At 37.8% G+C, this 25,114-nt stretch overlaps 1 protein-coding gene across 1 annotated transcript in view; it reads left to right on the top strand.

Annotated features, from left to right (window-relative positions):
• LOC124622500 (esterase FE4-like) overlaps positions 1-22,953 on the top strand; it is a 112,665-nt gene extending 89,712 nt beyond the window's left edge. The window contains exons 10-11 of the mRNA XM_047148222.1: positions 10,268-10,397; positions 22,654-22,953. Of these exons, the coding sequence (XP_047004178.1) occupies positions 10,268-10,397; positions 22,654-22,807 (284 nt within the window). The 3' untranslated portion in view covers positions 22,808-22,953. The remainder of the gene's footprint in view (positions 1-10,267; positions 10,398-22,653) is intronic.
• The last annotated feature ends 2,161 nt before the right edge of the window (positions 22,954-25,114 follow it).

The raw sequence follows: 25,114 nt of genomic DNA, 5'->3' as shown, positions 1-25,114 counted from the left end.
TAATAAAAGTTCTACTGCAGTTTTCTTTTGAATTTCTGTGAATAGTAAATGACTACCTTACCAAACCTCATTGAAAGATCTCTCTCAAAATTAAAAGACATTCTAATCACTTGTTTTAGCACTCACTGGCACCAAAGTTAGTGTCTAGAAAGTCATGAATGGCACAGGAACATAAACAGAGGATAACAAATAAAAATCATAAATGGTAACTTATTTTCAGATACTCCTTAACAAAGGAAAATAATTCTGGCACCACTATGAATATGTAGTGGCACTGAAATACAACTGAAATCACTAAAATTGAGCAAGGCCCAAGGGAATGATGGAAACTCTGTCATATCCTACATAGAATATAGAGAGCACTTGAACAAAACTCTGTGCCCAGTAGTTGAAAGAAATTATGGGGCATACCCATTTAAATGCAGTGTGGTATAAGTGTTTCACAGAACTATCATTGACAGGATTTCAGAGTGATGCAAAAATTGGCAGCTTGCTGTAAATACAAGTAATATGTGTTATAAACCATCTTTTTTAATTGTAATAAAAGTCTTATTTAGACCATGTGTGTTTTTCTTTATTTCAAAGCATCTTCGGTAGCCACTGTAACATTGTGTTTTTCCTTAAAAATCTGTTTCCCAATGCTGTAAACAGTTCTCATGTTTTAAATAAATAACTGAAATTTTGTACTGTTTAATAGTAGTAAATTTAAACATGAGAACTGTTTATGATCTTGGAAAAATGATTTATACAGAAAACCACATTGTTACAGTGACCACTGAAGATGCTTTGAAATGATATGAAACATGTATGGTATAAACAACACTTTTATACATTCACAAAAGATGGTCAACTGGATACATTACTTGTGTAACTGTGATTACTGAAAAGAGGCTTTAGAAAAGACAAAATTGCTTTACAACACACACCATTCATTCACACAAGCAAACACACCTCACATGCATGTGACCACCAACTCCAGCAGCTTGAGCCACCATTCTGGGCTGAGCTGCAAGAGTTAGCAGTCTTGTGTGCATGAGGTGTGTATGCTTGTGTGATTGAATGGTGTGTGTTTATCTTTTGCTGACAAAGGCTATGGCCACTCACCCATTTGGTTCAGCTGGTCCTACTCAACCCAACAAGCCACCTTCCTCACTGTTGACCTGCACCACAAAGATGGCTACATCAGTACCTCTGTCCATATCAAACCTACAAACCACTAACAATAGCTCCACTTTGACAGCTGCCACCCATTCCATACCAATAAGTGCCTTCCATACAGCTTAGTCTCCTGTAGCCATCACATCTGCAGTGGGGAGTGGTCCCTCTCAAAATACACCAACGCCTTTACAGAGTGTAATAACCCCCCCCCCCCATGCAATCTTGTACAAAAACAGATCTCCCTTCCCTTGATCTTCTCAGTCACCCACCATCTCCCAAAATTCCACTGTCTGGCCACTGACCAACATTCCCCTCATGACTTAGTACCACCCAGGACTGGAGCAACTGAAACACATTCTCTGCCAGGGTTTTGACTATCTCTCGTCATGCCCTGGAATGACAAATGTCCTACCCACTATCTCCTCCCCCCCCCCCCCCCCCCACTCCCCAGTGGTAGTCTGCTGCCCACTGAACCTACACAATATCCTCATCCATCCCTACACAACCCCCCAACCAGTGTTTCCAAACCCTTGCCTCATGGCTCATATCCCTGTAACAGATCCAGATGTAGGGGCTGTCCCACTCATCCCTCATCCTCCCACTACCACCTACTCCAGTCCAGTCACAAACATCACATATCCCAGTGAAGGTCATGTGATCGACAAGCCAAGATCTGCATTATATGTGGGCATGACAACCAACAAGCTGTCTGTCCCCATGAATGGCCACCGATCAACTGTGACCAAAAACAACTACACCACCCTGTTGCTGAGCATGCCGTCCTACACTACATTCTTCATTTCAGTGATTGCTTGACAGACTGTGCCATGTGGGTCCTTCCCACCAACACCAGCTTTTCTGAACTGCACAGGTGGGAACTCTCCCTGCAACATATCCTCCGTTCCCATAACTCTCCTGGATCTCAACCTTTGTTAGTCATTGTCCTTATCATCTAGCTCCTTCCACGTTCACATTCCAGCACTAAACAGCTCTCTACTCTAGCAACACACCCAGTCTTTTTACTTCTCTCCTTTTTTTCTGCCCCCTGCTCCCACCCTCCATCTAACCTCCAAAATGCCCCTAGCTGCCCTGCCCTCTCTCTACCTCGTAACTGCATGCTCCCACAGTGCACTTTACTGTTTGCCACCATTACCCTGCTGTCCCTCCCCCGCCCCACCCCAGCCTCTTCCTTAATTGCACTCAGTTCCCTCTCCACCATGCACTGCTGTTCATAGTCTGGCTTCAGCTGCCAGAGACTATGGTCATGTGTGTGTGTGAATTGTGTTTGCATGAGTGTTAGTGTTGTGTGTGTGTGTGTGTGTGTGTGTGTGTGTGTGTGTGTATCTATTGTCTATTTTTTAAGAAAGGTATTGTTGGCCGAAAGCTTATTGTGTGAAAGTGTTTTTGTTGTGCCTGTCTGCGACTCAGCAACTCTGCTATATCATGAGTAGCAACTATCCTTTTCATAATACTGTTATTTCAAATGTCTCTTAATTGTGTCTGTCTGCAACTTAATGTGTCATCTTTACAGCAAGTAGCAATCTGTCTTTCCCTACATTGCTTCTGTAAGGTTATGCAGACTTAACTGGAAAAACATTCTTTGCTGAGACTTAACATCAATTTTTTATCAAATGACTGAGGGTACCTAGATTTGTTGATGTCCAGCTTTGAATTATATTTTCCACAATAAAATTTGCCATGAGTATTAAAGGACTTAGAGCAACGGCTATGCATACTTTGTTTTAGATCTAGCAATGTTGTTGTTGTGGTCTTCAGTCCTGAGACTGGTTTGATGCAGCTCTCCATGCTACTCTATCCTGTGCAAGCTTTTTCATCTCCCAGTACTTACTGCAACCTACATCCTTCTGAATCTGCTTAGTGTATTGATCTCTTGGTCTCCCTCTACGATTTTTACCCACCACGCTGCCCTCCAATGCTAAATTTGTGATACCTTGATGCCTCAAAACATGTCCTACCAACAGATCCCTTCTTCTAGTCAAGTTGTGCCACAAACTTCTCTTCTCCCCAATCCTATTCAATACCTCCTCATTAGTTACGTGATCTACCCACCTTATCTTCAGCATTCTTCTGTAGCACCACATTTCGAAAGCGTCTATTCTCTTCTTGTCCAAACTGGTTATTGTCCATGTTTCACTTCCATACATGGCTACACTCCATACAAATACTTTCAGAAACGACTTCCTGACACTTAAATCTATACTCGATGTTAACAAATTTTTCTTCTTCAGAAACGATTTCCTTGCCATTGCCAGTCTACATTTTATATCCTCTCTACTTCGACCATTATCAGTTATTTTACTCCCTAAATAGCAAAACTCCTTTACTACTTTAAGTGTCTCATTTCCTAATCTAATCCCCTCAGCATCACCAGATTTAATTTGACTACATTCCATTATCCTCGTTTTGCTTTTGTTGATGTTCATCTTATATCCTCCTTTCAAGACACTGTCCCTTCCGTTCAACTGCTCTTCCAAGTCCTTTGCTGTCTCTGACAGAATTACAATGTCATCGGCAAACCTCAAAGTTTTTACTTCTTCTCCATGAATTTTAATACCTACTCCGAATTTTTCTTTTGTTTCCTTTACTGCTTGCTCAATATACAAATTGAATAACATCGGGGAGAGGCTACAACCCTGTCTCACTCCTTTCCCAACCACTGCTTCCCTTTCATGCCCCTCGACTCTTATAACTGCCATCTAGTTTCTGTACAAATTGTAAATAGCCTTTCGCTCCCTGTATTTTACTCCTGCCACCTTCAGAATTTGAAAGAGAGTATTCCAGTTAACGTTGTCAAAAGCTTTCTCTAAGTCTACAAATGATAGAAACGTAGGTTTGCCTTTTCTTAATCTTTCTTCTAAGATAAGTCGTAAAGTTAGTATTGCCTCACGTGTTCCAACATTTCTACGGAATCCAAACTGATCCTCCCCGAGGTCCGCTTCTACCAGTTTTTCCATTCGTCTGTAAAGAATTCGCGTTAGTATTTTGCAGCTGTGACTTATTAAACTGATAGTTCTGTAATTTTCACATCTGTCAACACCTGCTTTCTTTGGGATTGGGATTATTATATTCTTCTTGAAGTCTGTGGGTATTTCGCCTGTCTCATACATCTTGCTCACCAGATGGTAGAGTTTTGTCATGACTGGCTCTCCCAAGGCCATCAGTAGTTCTAATGGAATGTTGTCTACTCCCAGGGACTTGTTTCGACTCAGGTCTTTCAGTGCTCTGTCAAACTCTTCATGCAGTATCTTATCTCCCATTTCATCTTCATCTACATCCTCTTCCATTTCCATAATATTGTCCTCAAGTACATCGCCCTTGTATAAACCCTCTATATACTCCTTCCACCTTTCTGCCTTCCATTCTTTGCTTAGAACTGGGTTGCCATCTGAGCTCTTGATATTCATACAAGTGGTTCTCTTCCCTCCAATTTTGAGACGTTTGTATTCCTTTTTGCCTGCTTCATTTACTGAATTTTTATATTTTCTCCTTTCATCAATTAAATTCAATATTTCTTGTGTTACCCAAGGATTTCTATTAGGCCTCGTCTTTTTACCTACTTGATCCTCTGCTGCCTTCACTACTTCATCCCTCAGAGCTACCCATTCTTCTTCTACTGTATTTCTTTCCCCCATTCCTGTCAATTGTTCCCTTATGCTCTCCCTGAAACTCTCTACAACCTCTGGTTCTTTCAGTTTATCCAAGTCCCATCTCCTTAAATTCCCACTTTTTTGCAGTTTCTTCAGTTTCAATCTGCAGTTCATAACCAATAGATTGTGGTCAGAATCCACATCTGCCCCTGGAAATGTCTTACAATTTAAAACCTGGTTCCTAAATCTCTGTCTTACCATTATGTAATCTATCTGATACCTTTTAGTATCTCCAGGATTCTTCCAGGTATACAACCTTCTTTCATGATTCTTGAACCAAGTGTTAGCTATGATTAAGTTATGCTCTGTGCAAAATTCTACAAGGTGGCTTCCTCTATCATTTCTTCCCCCCAATCCATATTCACCTACTATGTTTCCTTCTCTCCCTTTTCCTACTGACGAATTCCAGTCACCCATGACTATTAAATTTTCGTCTCCCTTCACTACCTGAATAATTTCTTTTATCTCGTCATACATTTCATCAATTTCTTCATCATCTGCAGAGCTAGTTGGCATATAAACTAATACTACTGTAGTAGGCATGGGCTTTGTGTCCATCTTGGCCACAATAATGCATTCACTATGCTGTTTGTAGTAGCTAACCCACACTCCTATTTATTTATTCATTATTAAACCTACTCCTGCATTACCCTTATTTGATTTTGTATTTATAACCCTGTAATCACCTGACCAAAAGTCTTGTTCCTCCTGCCACCGAACTTCACTAATTCCCACTATATCTAACTTTAACCTATCCATTTCCCTTTTTAAATTTTCTAACCTACCTGCCCGATTAAGGGATCTGACATTCCACGCTCCGATCCGTAGAATGCCAGTTTTCTTTCTCCTGATAACGACGTCCTCTTGAGTAGTCCCTGCCCGGAGATCCGAATGGGGGACTATTTTACCTCCGGAATATTTTACCCAAGAGGACGCCATCATCATTTAATCATACAGTAAAACTGCATGTCCTCGGGAAAAATTACGGCTGTAGTTTCCCCTTGCTTTCAGCCGTTCGCAGTACCAGCACAGCAAGGCCGTTTTGGTTAATGTTACAAGGCCAGATCAGTCAATCATCCAGACTGTTGCCCCTGCAACTACTGAAAAGGCTGCTGCCCCTCTTCAGGAACCACATGTTTGTCTGGCCTCTCAACAGATACCCCTCCGTTGTGGTTGCACCTACGGTACGGCCATCTGTATCGCTGAGGCATGCAAGCCTCCCCACCAATGGCAAGGTCCATGGTTCATGGCGGGGGATCTAGCAATATGCAGTGATTTAGCTGTAAAACCAGTAGGCAATGGTATATCAACGCATGATGCATAAATGTTAGTAATAAAATCTACTGGCAACATATGTGCAAATCATAGAAGAAAACTACTACATTGCAGAATCATGAACAAGTACTCAGTCACTGTGTTTAGAGACAAATTGTGGGAAGAAAACTGCAAAGAATTTCATGAAGCAGACAGAGTTAATGGATAATTTTACTCTTTCTTAAGCATATTCCTACAACACTGAGACTTGTTTTCCCCTATAACAAATAAATATAACACTGAACAGAAGCATGGATAAGAGTGGATAAATGGGATTAACACATTTTGTGGTAGGAAGAGAGATTTTTACATAATTCAGAGAACAAGCAGTAATCAGGGTTTGTAACTCCATGAACATCAGTATTGTTGAAGCTTCCACTTCTCCAATAAAAAAAGCAAAACTCATGTACTATGCAAAAAAAATAAATAAAACACTTCAAACTAATAATTCAAATGGAACTGAACCCTCAGAAAATAGTTCTGTCAGAAAAGGTGATATTTTCAAATCAGTGACCACCAAATGCTACGATTACTTCTTCACAGTGGCTGAAAACACAGCACACAGTAACAAACAATGCAATACAGATGTGTTGGATTTCCTTAGGCATGCACCACCAAAAGACATACATTTCAAAAATGCAATCCATATGGAGGTTACAAAGTAGCATTTCTGCTGGCTGTTATGCTCTTTCTAAAGGAATATTAAAATCTTGTGATAACTTGACAGGGTTTTTAAAGATATTTTGCAATCAGTCAATGACTCAGGACATGTTTCGTGATGGACTTAAAAATGCTGTAGTAACACTCTTCCAGAAAACTGGAGATGGACAAACCAACTATATTTACAGACCTGTATAGCTCCTTCCAGTCTTTTCAAAAATATTTGAGAATGTGGCCGATGACAGAATACTAACTCATTTAACTGATCATAACTTATAACTTGTTAACCACCTCTCTGTTTAGGTTTTGCAAAGGATTCTCCACATAGACCTCACTAAAGAAGTGTCATCCTTCTTGCACAGATGGAATCTTACCTCAATAACAGAAAGCAGAGGGTTTCATTAACAATTCTATCTTGAGTATGAAAATAATTGCAGAAGGGGTGACTGTAACATGTGAAGTACCACAAGGTTTGGCACTGAACCCACTCTTGTTTCTACTCTACATAAATGATTTTCCAATGGCTTTAAAGGGCTGGTCCAATATTGTACTATTGGCTAATGGAGTATCCAAACTCAACTTTTGCATGCTTAGCTCAGATGATAGCTGAATAAGACTACAAGGGGCTTGCTGCTAACAATTTAAGTCTTATCCATAAAAAGACTCATATTATGCAGTTTCACAGAAACAATAATTATGTTTTAACACCAGAAGTAGACATTAATGATCATACACTGAATGAAGCACAGGGTATAAAAGTCCTCGGGGTCCAACTGGATAACAAGTTAAAATCGTTAAAATTGAGTCAACACATGGATAAATCAATCAAGCAGCTCAGAGAATGTTATGCCCTTAGACACATCTCCCTTTAAGTTCACCTAATGACAAGTGTGTTGGCCTATTTTGCTTTTGTTCACTCTGTGTTGTGTTACAAATATAATTTCTGTGGTAGTGTACCAAAAATATATGAAGTATTTAAGAAAAAGAGGCAAACAGTAAGACTATTATACAAAACAGAATATTGTACTTGTTGCAGAAGTCTTTTTAAGGACCTTCATTGATTTTGTTACTGATAATAAGAATCAGTTTCAACAGAATTATGGTATACACTGTCACAATATAAGACACAAAAATAGTTTTCATTTAGGCTATGTGTTCTTGTATAGGGCCCAGAATAGCACTGTGTACCCTGCTGGTAAGATACTCAGCAAGCTTCCATATAACATAAAGCAAGAAATTGGGAATCCTAACCAGTTAAAAATAAAATTGAAAATATATCTCATTAGCCACTCTTGTATGAGTTATCTGAATACCTAAGTAGAGGAATTTAAAATTGCCGTTAGCTACATGACAAGTACCAGTATTTGTTATAAAGTTGCGCAACAAGTTACAATGTACTGTAAACAGGACCCAGTATTTATAAGTGTAAAAATATTTTCTTTGAGAAATACCATTGTAATTAAGTAAACATTAAGCAACAAATAGCTACAGTAGGTACATAATAAAACTAAGGAGGATGCAGATTTTTTACAAAGTTGCAGTTTCTCCTTATTTTTTTGATTAAATATTTGTGGCATAAGGGCAAAGAGTACTAAGCAGTGTAGTGACTGTTTATTGTTAATATACTACACAGATTAAATTTCTACAATGTCTTTGTCTCATGTTTATTTACTTATTTATTGGTCCAGTAAATCTATGACTGTACAGTACACAAAAGATATTGGACCCTTACTTAATCACTATTCGAACAATGGAAAATCCAGGATGGAATGTAACAATATTGTGAAAAGGAATGTCGCTACTCACCATATAGCGGAGATGATGAGTTGCAGATAGGCACAACAACAAGACTGTCACAAATATAGCTTTCACCCAGTAAGGCATTTGTCAAAATCAGACAACAAACACACACATACACACTCATGCAAATGCAACTCACATACACACGACTGCAATCTTGGGCAACTGAGGCCACACTGTGAGCAGCAGCACCAGTGTATGATGGGAGTGGTGACTGGGTGGTGTTGAGGAGACTGGGGTGGGGAGGGATAGTAGGGTAGGGGTGGTGGACAGTGACATGCTGTTGGGGAGCACACAGGGACGAGGTGGAGAGCATCTCTGCTATATGGTGAATAGCAACTTCCCTTTCCACAATTTAATTACTATACATGTTTATTGAAATGTTTTACAAACATCATTTTAACAAAAAATAATATTACCTTAAGTCATATTAGTCTATGCAGTTTTCAAGTTTCATATCAGCACATTCCACTGCAGAGTGAAAATCTCATTCTGGATTTTAAATTGATTTACGTACTTTTTGAGATAGAGGAAAAATGTTCCGTACACAATTAAATATATAATAAAGAAGAAAATAAGACTTCCTGAACTGATGTTTAATGTTATTATTGGTATACAATATATTACTGTAGTCTATAAGTGTTTTTAAGTGTTGGAAGTTTTTGTGATAATTCATGTTATTGAATTAGGAATGTGCTGTTACTGACTGATAAAGGTGCAAGTAAATTATTGACTGAAAGACACAAATGTTGACTACTTAACAGTTTCTAAATATGGAGAAAATTTATTATAAAAATACTGCTTGAATAAGAAAGCACCCAACACCCTTTAAAATTTCATATCTAAAAAAAAAAAAAAAAAAAAAAAAAAACGTTTCAAACATAAATATATTTGTAATAAAGTCATGTTAGCCCTGATAAACAAAGTATTATGCACTCTGATGCATTCCAAAGTTTCATATGTTGTCCACATCATATATTAACAGAATCACCAGGGGGATGGAGCTAGTAGTGGTAAAGGATAGATTCCAGTTATTTTTCTGTGGCACACATAATTAAATCATAATTGTTTGAGTGATGTGTAAGTAGTATACATTACACATGTTGTGATGTCTTGAGTGAGAGTTTGGAGAGTTTGACTTTATCATGTACACTGAAGAAATTAACTGATAAAATAATACCTATTTATAATAATGTTCTGACACATCTATATGTAGGAGCTATTGATAATGTGCTGGTATGTAATGAAATGTTGAAGTTGAATGTTTACAGAAGAACAATAATTCACAGCACTTTTGTTAAAAATTAGTTGCTATTTATAACACGGACCAACAGATGTACATAACTCAAACTGAGTTTCATTGTAACTTATGGAAACTTGAAATTTTCTGTGTTTTGAATAGTTTATTTTGGAATAATAATTAAACTGTGTAATTATATGTTGTATCTTTCATTCAAGAAACATTTGAGCAAAGATAATTTTATATTTCTTATAAATATTATTTTTGAATTATTTGTATCTCTCACATTCTAACACTGTTGAAGCATAAACTACAAATACATCCACTATTAAATTACAGTATCTTAAATTACTTTCTGAACGAAATATGTTTAAGAAGCAGAACTGCGTACTATTTAATACTATTTGTTTTCCTGTACAATTTATAGGTGCTGGCCATGGTAATGAAGTCAACTACATGTTCCATTGGGGAGGAGGTGAGAATCTGCAACCAGGGTCTGAAGGAGCTATTACGAGGAGCAGGTTGATACAGATGTGGACAAATTTTGCAAGATACGGGTAAGTTAATACATAGATGATACAGCTTCATATTCCCAAATATTCCCAAATCAGTTGTGAGCTAATATCAGCTCTGTGTTGAAAACACAATTCCATGTGGTAAAAGTATTTGTTAACAGCTTGTGTTCACATGCACCTGTTCCAGAAGTGACTTATACTCTCTCTCTTTGGTATTCAATCCTGAGGCTGATTTGCGGCAATATGTCAATTGCCTCATATGTCTACCTTCCTCTTCATATCTGTGTATGTACTGCATTTCACATCATTCATAATCCACAGCATATATTGCATCTTTGGTCATCCCCAGTGATTCCTTTCCTTAATGGTTCCTCCAATTATTGTTCCAAAAATGCTATTGTGTCTTAAAACATGTCCAGTGAGTTTGTCTCTTTTTTGGATGTGTCTCCACAGAGATCTCGTTTTCTGTACTCTTCTCAGCACCTCTTCATTTGTAACTGTCTCTCCACCTGATCATCATCATTCTTCTGTACCACCAAATCTCCAGGGATACTAGCCATCTTCTCTCTTGTTTTCCTACTGTCCAAGTTTCTGACTCATACAGGGCCACATTCCAAAAAAATGCTTTCATAATCCATTAGTTATTTTCAGAATTATGTTCATTATGGTGAATAAGTTCTTTTTTAAATTATATGCAATTTTGTCCTTTCATGCTCTGCTCACACTTCCTTTCTGGCTTGTACGTCCCTTATAATCCTGCTTTCCAAATAGATAAATTCTTCTATCATTTTTAGCTCTTCTCTTCCAGTTTGTATTCTTCAAGGTTCATATTCTTCTTCAGCAGTGCATACCATTACTTTAGTTTTTCACTAGTGACCTATATAGTGTTAACAGGTGGTGCCACATATTTTGCATGGCTGCTGACTCCTTTTTTACCTGGGGGTTATTTTTTGCCATCTCTAACTTCAAATCTGTGGCCAAAAGCTTTATGTAAGTGTGTGTAAGTGTCTTTTAATTGTGCCTGTCTGCAACTTAATGTATCTTCTTTATGGTAAGAAGCAATCTATCATTTTTAATATTATCTTTTTCTTTGTTCTCATCATATAATGTTTTTTATAGTTCTGTAAAGTAGCTTCTGATGTCACTCACTGCATTCTGCATGTCTTCTTTCTTTTCTTTTTTCATGTAAGTACTTGTATCCACACTGGCTTCTTTAATTTTTGTATGATACTGGTTACAGAAAATCCTTTCCATTGTGCTGAAGGCCTTCCCTAGAGCTTCTTTCATATTCATGACCACAGAAATACCATCTGCATAATGTGGCATGTCTATTTTCTGCCCATTAATTTTGATCATAACCTCAACAGTTTCACAAATTCATCTATAACTTCTGCATGTAAGTACTAAATATAAGATCAAAAAAAGCACATCATACCTTTTTGAATTTTTGCTTCGTGTTCTTGACGAAAATTTCTAATCACAGCCACTTCACTTCTACAGAAGCTCTGTATCACCAGCAGACCTTTGTAGTTTAGACCTGCTTTCTTCAGCACTCTGAGAATCTCTAGCCAGCAAACCTCAACAGTCAGCATCTGAAATATAAGATGCATGACATGAAAGTGATTTCGGCAACAATCGCATTACTATTTTATTAATGTGTCACATTTGACCAGAAGCACCTTGTAATGTTTACTATAAATCACAATATTGTAAGAAGGAAAATCACTACACACCATACAGCCGAGATGCTAAGCACAGATAGGCACAACAAAAAGATGCTCGCAATTACAGCTTTTGGCCATTAAGGCCTTCATCAACAGTAGACACACACACACACACACACACACACACACACACACACACACACACACACACACACACACTCACACACACTCTCATGCAAATGTAACACACACACGTGACTGCAGTCTCAGACAACTAAAACCTCCAGTTGACACATAGTCCATGCTGAGGTCGACACTCCTATGATCGTGTTTCGTTCCTCAGTTCCGCCACACTGAATGAAAGACATCTTGCTGATAGTAGATAATGCCCATGTCCTCATCCTTCTGATGGATGGAAACCTTCCATTATCAGATGAGCATCTGCAAGTCAAGGTACTACAGTGTTAACACTGTGACCCCGCCTTCATCTCTTCACTCGGTGAAAGTTAAATCATCTCTCCATACTTCAGCTCTTCTCCACACTTTTGCCCATCGGCTTTTTCTTGAGCTGGTCATCACCTCACCTGACAATGCTTTCTGCAGAACTTTGTGATGGACCGACCACTTCATGTTCCACCATCAACTTCATCGTTGGACAACATGAAGGTACCAATCTTCCAGTTCCTGGACCCCAGAATATCCTTGAATATGACGCAACCACTACATCCCCCCCTCCCCCCAGGACTAATCACAAGTACTCTATACTGTGAGGGGGGGGGGGCTGTGTGGTGTTGATGTAAAACACCAATCCTCAAATGAGGACTCTCTCTCTGCTTACAAGTTCTTTTGGTGAAAAGTTTGAGATGATTCAGTCTGTTTATATGACTTTTTGTATATACATGTGTAGATTCTTGTACTTAAATATACATCTGTATCGAAATATATAGTGGAAATGTTTGATTCTGGGATAGTATCCCATCACATTTCCCCTGTGGTAAACATTACAAGGTTAGTTTCCTTGGTGCTTCTGGCCAGATGTGACATTTTATTGTTGTCAGAAGCACTGTCATGTCTTGCAATTTATACCTTAGATTATGACCATATGCATGGCATACAATTTTTTCAAAGTATCTTAGAAGAAAGATTAAGGAAAGGCAAACCTATGTTTCTAGCATTTGTAGACTTAGAGAAAGCTTTTGACAATGTTGATTGGAATACTCCCTTTAAAATTCTGAAGGTGGCAGGGGTAAAATACAGGGAGCGAAAGGCTATTTACAATTTGTACAGAAATCAGATGGCAGTCATACCAGTCGAGAGGTATGAAAGGGAAGCAGTGGTTGGGAAGGGAGTGAGACAGGGTTGTAGCCTATCCCCGATGTTATTCAATCTGTATATAGAGCAAGCAATAAAGGAAACAAAAGAAAAGTTCGGAGTAGGTATTAAAATCCATGGAGAAGAAATAAAAACTTTGAGGTTCGCCAATGACATTGTAATTCTGTCAGAGACAGCAAAGGACTTGGAAGAGCAGTTGAACAGAATGGACAGTGTCTTGAAAGGAGGGTATAAGATGAACATCAACAAAAGCAAAACGAGGATAATGGAATGTAGTCGAATTAAGGCGGGTGATGCTGAGGGAATTAGATTAGGAAATGAGACACTTAAAGTAGTAAAGGAGTTTTGCTATTTGGGGATCAAAATAACTGATGATGGCCGAAGTAGAGAGGATATAAAATGTAGACTGGCAATGGCGAGGAAGGTGTTTCTGAAGGAGATAAATTTGGTAACATCGAGTATAGATTTAAGTGTCAGGAAGTCGTTTCTGAAAGTATTTGTATGAAGTGTAGACATGTATGGAAGTGAAACGTGGACGGTAAATAGTTTAGATAAGAAGAGAATAGAAGCTTTCAAAATGTGGTGCTACAGAAGAATGCTGAAGATTAGATGGGTAGATCACATAACTAATGAGGAGGTATTGAATAGAATTGGGGAGAAGAGGAGCTTGTGGCACAACTTGACTAGAAGAAGGGATTGGTTGGTAGGACATGTTCTGAGACATCGAGGGATCACCAATTTACTATTGGAGGGCAGCGTGGAGGGTAAAAATCGTAGAGGGAGACCAAGAGATGAATACACTAAGCAGATTTAGAAGGATGTAGGCTGCAGTAGGTACTGGGAGATGAAGAATGTTGCACAGGATAGAGTAGCATGGAGAGCTGTATCAAACCAGTCTCAGGACTGAAGACCACAACAACAACAACAACAATGACAATGATACATTCACATCTGTTACTTTAGGTAACTACTATGTTTGTATAACTATACAACCAACGTAGTTGTATGATTTTCATATGTTAGCTCTCTTCTCTTGATTTAGTGGTGTGTTACTATATTTTTGATGCACTTGACAATGAGCAGTGCCCAAAACTAGAAGTGCAAAGAAAATACTTAAATATAGCCTGCTGCAATAATGTCTTTCCTCAAATTTATTAAGGCATGTGGGGCCCACCCAGAAAATAGGTTAAAGAAATACTTATAAATAGGCAGTATAATTCAATTGGATAGATAAACAATCTATTTACCAAGCAGCAGCAGGAGAACACAAGCATATAAGGGTTAAGAAAATTTGCAAGCTTTCAGAGCAATTGACTCCTTCTTCTGGCTGAAGGTTTGAGGGGAAAGGAAGAGGGATGAAGAAAAAGGACTGACTATATTTGGAAAAGTTGCCCAGAATCATGAGTCAGGGGAGACTTACTGAATGGGATGAGTAGGAAAGGCCTGGGTTTATAGGGGAGTCCAGTCCTTTTCTATATCCCTCATCCTTCCCCTTCAGCCTTCTGCCATAAGAAAGAAAGCTTGCTAATTTCCTTAACCATTATATGTGTGCATGTTCTCCTGCCCCCTCTTGGTGATTTTTTTATCCCTCTAATTACATTATATTTTCAAAAACTGAAAATTGATTATTTTTGTTGATATATTAGAAAGAGGCAACACTGATAAGGCACTGTGGAACTTAACTGAGTTCCTGATGTAGTCAACATCCCCTCAACCAACAAAGAGAAAAGCAAACACTGGTTTGACAGTGAATGCTGCATAAGAAGACAGTGGTCCTGGAAAAACTGAAAGAGCAGGACAAGAAAAACTAAAAAATCGGAGCTACAACAGTATGGAACAATAACACAATATCGCTCACTCTTGGATAAAAAAAAAATAATAATAATAATTCAGATCAAAAAAGAAGAATTTCTACAGGAAGCAGAAGCAAAGCCCTATAAATGTCTGGACTCATGGAGAACAGAGATGATTCCAGCTATCTCTATGACAATATGGAAAAACCACTTGATAAACCTGTTCTGGAAGAAGACCTCACATTGTCAAATAAAGAGAACCATCTCCTTAACTGAAAATGAAAGGATAACAGAAGATGAGGTCTGGAAAACAACTGAAAGAAGCAAATTCCATAAAGCAGATGGCCCATATGATATCTTGTGCAAGTTAACAAAAGGAGCAATGTTATACACTGTGAAACTCTGGACAGGTCTATAGAAGTGAATGGAAATAATTTTCACCCCCAACATTGTGAAGAGATTCGACAGATAAAGTGCCAATGGCCTCATCACAGTGGTAACACCGGTTAACATCAGGTCACTGAAGTTAAGCAATGTCAGGCTTGGTTAGTATTTGGTTGGGTCACCATCCAGGTATGCTGAGTGCTGTTGGCAAGCAGTGTGCACTCAGCCCTTGTGAAGCCAATCGAGAAGCTACTTGATTGAGAAGTAGTGGCTCTGGCAATGAAAACTGACAATGCCCAGGAGAGCAGTGTGCTGAGCACATGTCTCTCTGTATCCACATCCAGCGATGCCTAAGGACTGAGGATGAGACAGTGGCTGGTTGGTACCATTGGGCCTTCAAGACCTTTCCAGATGGTGTTTGTTTGTTCAACAGATAAAGTGATCTATGAAGGAAAAGTATCAGAAAAGTCACTAGATTTCTATAGAAAGATGGCTTTGGAATGTGCACTACTCAAGATGATGAACAACATTATACTTAAAAAGGTTCATGATAACATGATGACTGTGATATCCTGTCAACAGCACTGATTTACTACAGGCAGGTCTACTGCCAAAGCAGTGGGACACATTCTCCAATTCATAAGTGAGGCCCCGTCTAACTCAATTGCCATGAATACACAACTTTTGTTCATTATAAACAAGCTTTCAGTGGGGTAAATAAGAGTACAATACTGGACAAATTACACCCAGCACTAGGTGCAGGAAGTCAGACCCTTGAGTTCAAAACAAACACTCTCTGAGGAAACACAATCAGATACCAAGACGGATTAACACAGTTCCACGGAATTCAGTAAACCAATGGGCTACTGCAGGGAGACCCTATAAATCCCAATGTATTGAATGTACTTAGCCATAACATGATCCAAAGGATATAGTCAGAAGAAGTGCTATATGATTCTGCTATCAGAAAGAAGAGAGCCCCTGTCATTTACAACCTGGAAGAGTGGTCCCATGAAAACACCTTGTCATAAACAGAGTATGACAAAAGCAATGAAATTTATGAAAGGAGAAGCCCTGGCAAATGACAAATTCGCCATTGGGAAGCAAGATCTGAAAAGACTCAAAAGCTACAAGTACCTATGAATTACACTGCAACTGATAGACAATACATTTCCCAAGTTCACTGAATACAGAGTAGCAAGAGTGAGGAAGACAGCCTCTGAGATAAAGTAACTGAGTCTACCATCCATAAAAACTGTCCTGAGACTCTTCAATGTAGAGGCTGGGCCCTTTGCATCAGATGATGTAGAAGTTATATGGAGACACCTAACATACTCAGATATCATACAATTAGAGGAAACCAAGCCAGCCTATGTGACTGGTTTGAAGCAGCCCACCATGAGTTGCTCTCCTGTGCCAACCTCTTCATCTCAGAGTAGCACTTGCAACTTAGGTCCCCAATTAATTGTTGGGTGTATTCTAGTCTTTGCCTTCCTCCACAGTTTTTACTCTCTGCAGCTCCCTCTAGTACCATAGTTGTTATTCCCTGATGTCTTAACAGATGTCCTGTCATCCTGTTCCTTCTTCTTGTCAGTGTTTTCCACATATTCCTTTTCCTCTCCAATTACATGTAGAACCTTCTCATTCCTTACTTTATCATGCCACCTAATTTTCAGTATCTGTCTGTAGCACCCATCTGATATGCTTTGATTCTCTTCTGTTCTGCTTTTCCCATGGTCAGTGTTTCACTAACATACAATGCTGTGCTCCAAACATACATTCTCAGAAATTTCTTTCTCAAATAAGGCATATGTTGGACACTAGTAGGTTTCTCTTGGTCAGAAATGCCCTATTTGCCAGTACTAGTCTATTTTTATGTCCTCCTTACTGCATTCATTGTATGTTATTTTCCTGCCTAGGTAGGAGAAATCTTCTACTCCTGGTCCACATTTCTGGTATTAAATTTCTCATTGATCTCATTTCTGCTACTTCTTATTGCTTTTGTCTTTATTCGATTTGCTCTCAACTAATATTCTGGACTCATTAGAGTGTTCATCCCATTCAAGAGGTACTGCAGTTCTTCACTTCCACCAAGGATAGAATTGTCATCAGCAAGTCTTGTCACTGTTATCCTTTACACTTCAATTACAATTCTATTCTTCAATCTTTCTTCTATTTCCATCATTGCTTTTTCAGAGACAGCAAAGGACTTGGAAGAGCAGTTGAATGGAATGGACAGTGTCTTGAGAGGAGTATATAAGATGAACATCAACAAAAGCAAAACAAGGATAATGGAATGTGGTAGAATTAAGTCGGGTGATGCTGAGGGAATTAGATTAGGAAATGAGACACTTAAAGTAGTAAAGGAGTTTTGCTATTTGGGGAGCAAAATAACTGATGATGGTCGAAGTAGAGAGGATATAAAATGTAGACTGGCAATGGCAAGGAAAGCGTTTCCGAAGAAGAGAAATTTGTTAACATCAAGTATAGATTTAAGTGTCAGGAAGTCTTTTCTGAAAGTATTTGTATGGAGTGTAGCCATGTACGGAAGTGAAACATGGACGATAAATAGTTTGGACAAGAAGAGAATAGAAGCTTTCGAAATGTGGTGCTACAGAAGAGTGCTGAGTTGCAGTAGGTACTGGGAGGTGAAGAACCTTGCGCAGGCTAGAGTAGCATGGAGAGCTGCATCAAACCAGTCTCAGGACTGAAGACCACCACAACAACAACAACAGATTGAACAGTAGGCAAGGATGGCTACATCCCTGTCTTACACCCTTTTTAGTCGGGGAACCTCATTTTTGGTCTTCTACTCTTATTATTCACTCTTAGCTCTTGTACATGTTGTACATTACCCCTCTCTCCCTATGGCTTACTCTTATTTTCCTCAGACTTTTGAACATCTTGCATCATTTGACATTGTAAGATGCTTTTTCTGAGTCAACAAATCCTATGAATGTGTCTTGATTTTTCTTTAGTTGTGCTTCCATTACCAGCCACTATGTCAGAACTGCCTCTCTGGTGACTTTACCTTTCCTAAAGTCAAATTGATCATCAACTAACATATCCTCAATTTTCTTTTCTATTCTTCTGTATATTATTCTTGTCAACAAGTTAGATGCATTAGACATTAAGCTGATTGTGCGATAGTTCTTGTACTTCTCAGCTCTTGCAATCTTCAGAATTATCTGGTTAATATTTTTCCAAAAGTCAGATTATATATCACCAGATATATTTAAATATGTCTGCTTGTGTCTGTATATGTGTGGATGGATATGTGTGTGTGTGTGCGAGTGTATACCCATCCTTTTTACCCCTAAGGTAAGTCTTTCCGCTCCCGGGATTGGAATGACTCCTTACCCTCTCCCTTAAAACCCACATCCTTTCGTCTTTCCCTCTCCTTCCCTCTTTCCTGATGAGGCAACAGTTGGTTGCGAAAGCTTGAATTTTGTGTGTATGTTTGTGTGTCTATCGACCTGCCAGCGCTTTCGTTCGGTAAGTCACATCATCTTTGTTTTTAATATATATATATATATATATGTGTGTGTGTTTGTGTGTGTGTGTGTGTCTGTGTCTGTGTCTGTGTCTGTGTCTGTTGCCTGTTTTTGACACAGGCCTCATTGACTGAAAGATTTTTGTGTGAAAGTCTTTTTGTTGTGCCTATCTGTGACTCAGCTTCTCCACTATATGATGAGTAGCAACTATCCAATACTATTACTTAAAGAAATATTATTCCAAATAAATTATTGAGTTACAAGGCTAGGTGCACAAGTTGTCACCAACAATGCTATTCCAACGTGCGTCAATGAAATAGCATTGTATCCAGTGTGCAGGTCAATGAAATAGTGTTGTAACAACATTAGCCCCAATCTTGGTATGACTTCATTGCTTGTTGGTATTTTGACCAGACATCAAGGGGTGTTGGGGCAAATGTCAATACAGTGACCCCACATGATCATCAACGTTGCTTTGATTCACTGGATTCTTGAAATCACAATGTCTTAGAAATTTTGGTGTAATATGCAAGTTCTTGAATTTTTGGAACTTTACCAACCATAAATACATTTGTGGGATCTCATTATGAGGAATCACAAAAATCACAAGCGACACACCCACCAGATAGTCAAAACAGATTGGCCCATGCCCATTGAAGTTGAAGTGTATCACAGTACTTGTTTTGTCTGTGATCTTATAGCTTAATAAAATTGATTGATTTTGAAATATGTGTAGTATTATGGACCAACAACGTGTTTTCCTCTTTTTGTTTTTTAATGGTAAAATATTGTAATTCTTTTACATAATGTCTAATTTCATAACTTTAAACTTTACTAAGATATTTGGAAGAGCCACCCAGATGAAAGGGACTGGATTGAACCTGTGCCTAGTGACTATTAAACTTACCTTAGCTTATTGCATTTCCTGCTATAGTCAAATATCTGTAAGTAATGTACAACTTCAGGTGGAAAGGGGAAAGCACACACAATGTGCTTTAAGTAAGAGAAGTTCATCTCAGTTTCAATTTGTTTTCTCAATCAGGAAGGTCAACTGCTACCCTGTCATCTAGTACTTCTGAACCACACACTTCAGTATCTTATTCTTCAGAATCAAAAGTATCCGTATGACCTTCAACAGTAAATTGTCCACAAGGACCTGAATAATTTGTATGAAAAGAAATCCTCTGGCAAGTTGAAACATTAATACCAGACAAATCATTTTGGGAAGCTGAAAAGCATGTCATTGTAATCTAAAGAATGTGTACAGACAGTGCTGTAGCTAACAAGAGGAAACTTAACAATACCAGAGAAGGAAAGTTGCTACTCACCATGTAGCAGAGATGCTGAGTCGTGATAGGCACAATAAAGAGATTCACACAATTAAAGCTTTCAGCCATTAAGGCCTTTGTCAGCAGTAGACACACGTACACATACACACATGCACACACACACACACACACACACACACACACACACACACACACACACACAAACGCAACTTGCACCAAACATCTGCAGTCTCTGAGACTGCAGTCTTTGAGACTGCTAGCCTGTGATATCAAATCTCTCCACACAGTCACAGACAGATCCTCCATGAACTCCATTTCTCCCCAGAACTTTGAGGTCTACAGAAAAGATTGTATTACAACATTTTATGAGGCTGCAGAATTAGAGAAAAGGACATAAATCAAGTTAGATGATACCAAGGAAGGAAAGAAAGACCTGTTGTCTGCAAAAAAACATAATTCTATGTTTTGATATGCATAAAGAATTAAAGAAAGTCATTTTGGGTGTAAGAAATGTTGATATTCTTAACCTTTGACAAGAATGTAGGATGAGTCTTCATACCTCTTTCATCAAATTTAATAACAGGTCACCCTTAACCTACCTTCCTGACAGCCACTATTACATTTCTTGACCCAAGTCTAATTCTGTCAAACAGCAGTTTGCCAGAATTACTTTTTGATGAGTTGCTTTGTACTCTCATAGATAGTAATCACCTAAATAGAACTACAGCAGATAATATAATGCAAGAATTCAAAGAAGTGACTTCTGTACCCCATGTTAAGAATACAATCATTCTGAAGAAAGAGGTGATCATTTCTGGTGGGACATCGTTAGAGATGAATACCAAAATTTGATGGTTGTTGTGAACTTAGTTTGCAGTCATACCAATGGGAATGCTATCATTGAAAGGAGCTTTTCTGTTAATGGTGAATGCCTCTTTGAAAACACGAGGGAAAAATCTGTTGTTACACATAGACAAACATATGACAATTTGGATATTTCCATTATTCACAGCACCAGGAATGCACTCTTATAATATGTAGAATATCATAATCAACTCAAAGGAGAACAGCATGCAGAGGTGCAGAGCATTTTTAAAGCAATGGAAAAAAGACATAGAAGTGAAAAAAAAAAAAAAAAAAAAAGGTTCAAATCGCTCTGAGCACTATGGGACTTAACAACTGAGGTTATCAGTCCCCTAGAACTTAGAACTACTTAAACCTAACCAACCTACGGACATCACACATATCCATGCCCGAGGCAGGATTCGAACCTGCGACCGTAGCAGTCGCGCGGTTCTGGACTAAAGCACCTAGAACCACTTGGCCACTGCGGCCGGCTACAAGTGAAAGAATTGGAAGCAAAGCATTTGTAAATTTTAGAAAGTACTTCAAAAGAAGTGTTGAAACTTGAAGCTCATATAAAGGCTTTACAAAATTAGATAACTGCATTATGACATTGTATCTGTAACATAAATAATGAAATTATCTGAAAAATTCAAAATTTTGTTCCACTGCCAAATTTTTAAATGCAGATTTTACGTTTTGGACCTTGAATGTTTCAAGAAATTGTTGGAACCTGCATAAATGAAACATTTAAAATATATGTATTGTGAAAGTACACATTACTTGTAATTGCAAACATTATTTAAAGTGTTCATCTTTTTGGCAGAAAACTGTATTATGTGGCATAAACCAGCTTAATTTTAAATACATGTCTACCAATTTCATAACTTTGCTTTTATTTTGAGTGACCTTAATCAGCTTTTTTTAACCACTTCATTATAGACCTCCTTGAATAGCGCTGTGTTTTCATACATTATTGGTATAATAACACTTTAAATTTTTTTATGCTACCAAGTTCCATCCCCTTATAGTATACATAACACTTTGGACTTTTTTATACTACAAACTTCAATCATCTTATAGATGAAAATCATTAGTACTTAATTTATTTAGTTATGGTGTAAGAGAAAGAAATGAATATATTCATTCAACTGAGATATTTTAACACTTACCTGGAATTCTCAGGGATTTTTTTTCAAGTTTGAGAAGCTACCTTGTTACGTTTAATAAAATCTTAATAATGCCATGATAATATTTTGGCATGAGAATGACATATTTTGTGAAACAAAAATGACATACTGAATATGAATTCTATTAAAAAAAAACCTTTATCTGTTGAAGGTAATAGATGTATATGTGTTATGAATAGGCTCATCGCCTCTAATCTGCTACTAATGGCACTTGCTCACTATGGTACACTTGGTTTGCAATTACCATTTTTTTGTATTAATTAACTGTTCAGAACTTTCTACACAAAACCCATTCATGCTATGTTACAGAAATCCCACACCAACTGTGGACTCAGTGATTACTCAATACTGGACTCCATACACCACCGATGGAAAAGCTTACCTGCATTTTGATGTCAATTTATCTATTGAAAGCAACTTGAAGTATGATGAATTTAATTTCTGGCATAATCTCCTGCCATAGGTGATTTACATGAGGCTGGACAGTACACAGACTTTAATAATTTGCAAGCACCATTGTATCAAATATGTATTTTACAAATTGTAAAAGTTAGTCACTGTCATTATCAGTCATTGTAGTTTAATAATTAATAAAGTTCTCTACCAAGATTTATTCTACCATTATACTTTGTCACTTGCATAAACATCAAAACAGAAAAATCTAGCTAAAAAACTCCACATTTACCAAATATTGGCAGTAAACTATGCTGTCAATACACATTGAATTTTCACTCTGCAGTGGAATATGTGCTGATTTTAAACTTTCTTCCAGATTAAAAATGTGTGCTAGGACTCAAAACCTGGGACCTTTGTCTTTTTCAGGCTAGTAATCTACTGACTATTAATGTTGACATCACTACACCTAAAAATGAGTGTACACTGATTAAACTACAGCCAACTTATCCTAGAAAAATAGAAAATCACAGATGGAATGTTGCCTAAGTAGTTTACCAGGCAAGGAGTGATATAGACAATAACAGATATTTTGTTTTAAATTTCAGAAAGGTCAGAATTTTCTTCAGTTTTAAAAGAATCTCAATCTTATTTGTTAGTTAAAATGTTAAAATCTTACAAAAGCATGACATGACATAAATTTCACATGTTTCTATATTCAGAATATGTCAGGGCATGTAAAATATTCTCCCAAATAAGTGGCTACATGATCGTAATAGTATGAAATAATACTGAAGTATAAAAAAGTTATAAATGTGTATTAGCGCCATGAAAATAAACACTATGCCCTAAACTTCATTTCAAGAGCAGGGCAAAAGTAACAAACTGGAGAAAATAACAAAGTATTAGGATGGTTATGAAAAAGTAGGGGATGGACAGAGAGGGTGGGGGTAGGGTCATAAACATCAGAATATCAGTAAAACTCAGGGGAATTAACAAATCAAATAGTTAAATTCTGTGATAAACTTTCCACTACATACCTTTTCAGGCAAGGATCTGGTTGCCCCTTCCATAGTGCCTTCTCAGAAATCTTTAACATTTCATGGGTGCCCTTTTTTCTGTCTGTGATGGTGTCAACCCTCACACCAAACAGTCTGAGGATAATCTATTTTCTTATGCACATTTGTTATCAATAAAATGTCTTATTAAAAAGTATACGGATAGCTAATATCACAAGCATACTGATTAATGTTCCAATATTAGCCAAACTCTACGGGCCTACAATAAAGACATCAATCATTATTTCACAGCAAACAATTTAATTTTTAATATTACAAAACATTCTATTACAAAAACGTCATATTGCTGGTCAGTACACAGCTTTAGAAGGTGACTTTTATATGTGACTGTCAGTAGTATTTACGGTTTCATATCCTGAAGACATATACTAGCTGGCCATTATGTCTTCCTGTATGTTCATTGTTCCTCAAGGAAATTTTCCTTTAAAAAATCTTATGAAAGACGAATAGAAGCTGGTAGCTGTCCAGGAAGGAGATGCTTGTTGCATGGGGTCACAATGCTCAGCAGTAAGTACAACCATTTTTGATGATGTTCATGATCATGATGATATGATAATGATGATTACGCAAATCTTGTGTCAGGGTTTCTTGCATCTGTTCTAAGTTGCTGTTGATGAAATGGAATGAAATGCCATGTGACTAAGGCCTTCTGTCAGGTAGACCGGTCACCTGGTGCAAGTCTTTTTAGTTGATGCCACTTTGGTGACTTTCGCATCAATGAGGATGATGAAGACGACATAATGCCCAGTCCCTGAGCAGAGTAAACTCTCCAACCCAGCCGAGAATTGAACCCAGCTCAATAATGGAAACATTTGTTCTTCTTTAATTATATTTTATATGGAGCATCCTGGACCAATACTAAAGTTAAAATGCTCGATGTGCTTTTTGTCTATGGCTTTAAGGGTCTAGACTCACATTAATGATCAGATAGGTAACACAGAAACAGAACTGAACACATTAAAGAGACAGGTTAGGAATGACACATTGCATGCAGCTCAGATAGCTGGAACTTATGATGTTTATCATAGTCTAGTACCCAATCTTAATAACTATGTTGATGAAATGCACAGTAGTAAACTAATGTCATAGAACCAAGTAGGAGTACTGGGGTAGAGCCAAAATCTTCTGTTATTCTGTGAGATAAAAGTCTACTCAAACACAAACAGCTTCAAATGTTCACGTATATGACATGGAACAATGATGTCAATGACAAAATATACAGCAGTAGTTGTGGTGTAAATTATTTGTTGTAGCTGCATGAAAGGCTATGATGGCATGCTACATCATGAGATGAAGAT

The sequence above is a fragment of the Schistocerca americana genome, chromosome 1 (genome assembly GCF_021461395.2).
Source record: "Schistocerca americana isolate TAMUIC-IGC-003095 chromosome 1, iqSchAmer2.1, whole genome shotgun sequence".
In the NCBI taxonomy this organism is placed as follows: Eukaryota; Metazoa; Arthropoda; class Insecta; order Orthoptera; family Acrididae; genus Schistocerca; species Schistocerca americana.
This window is presented reverse-complemented; position numbering and strand designations above follow the sequence as displayed.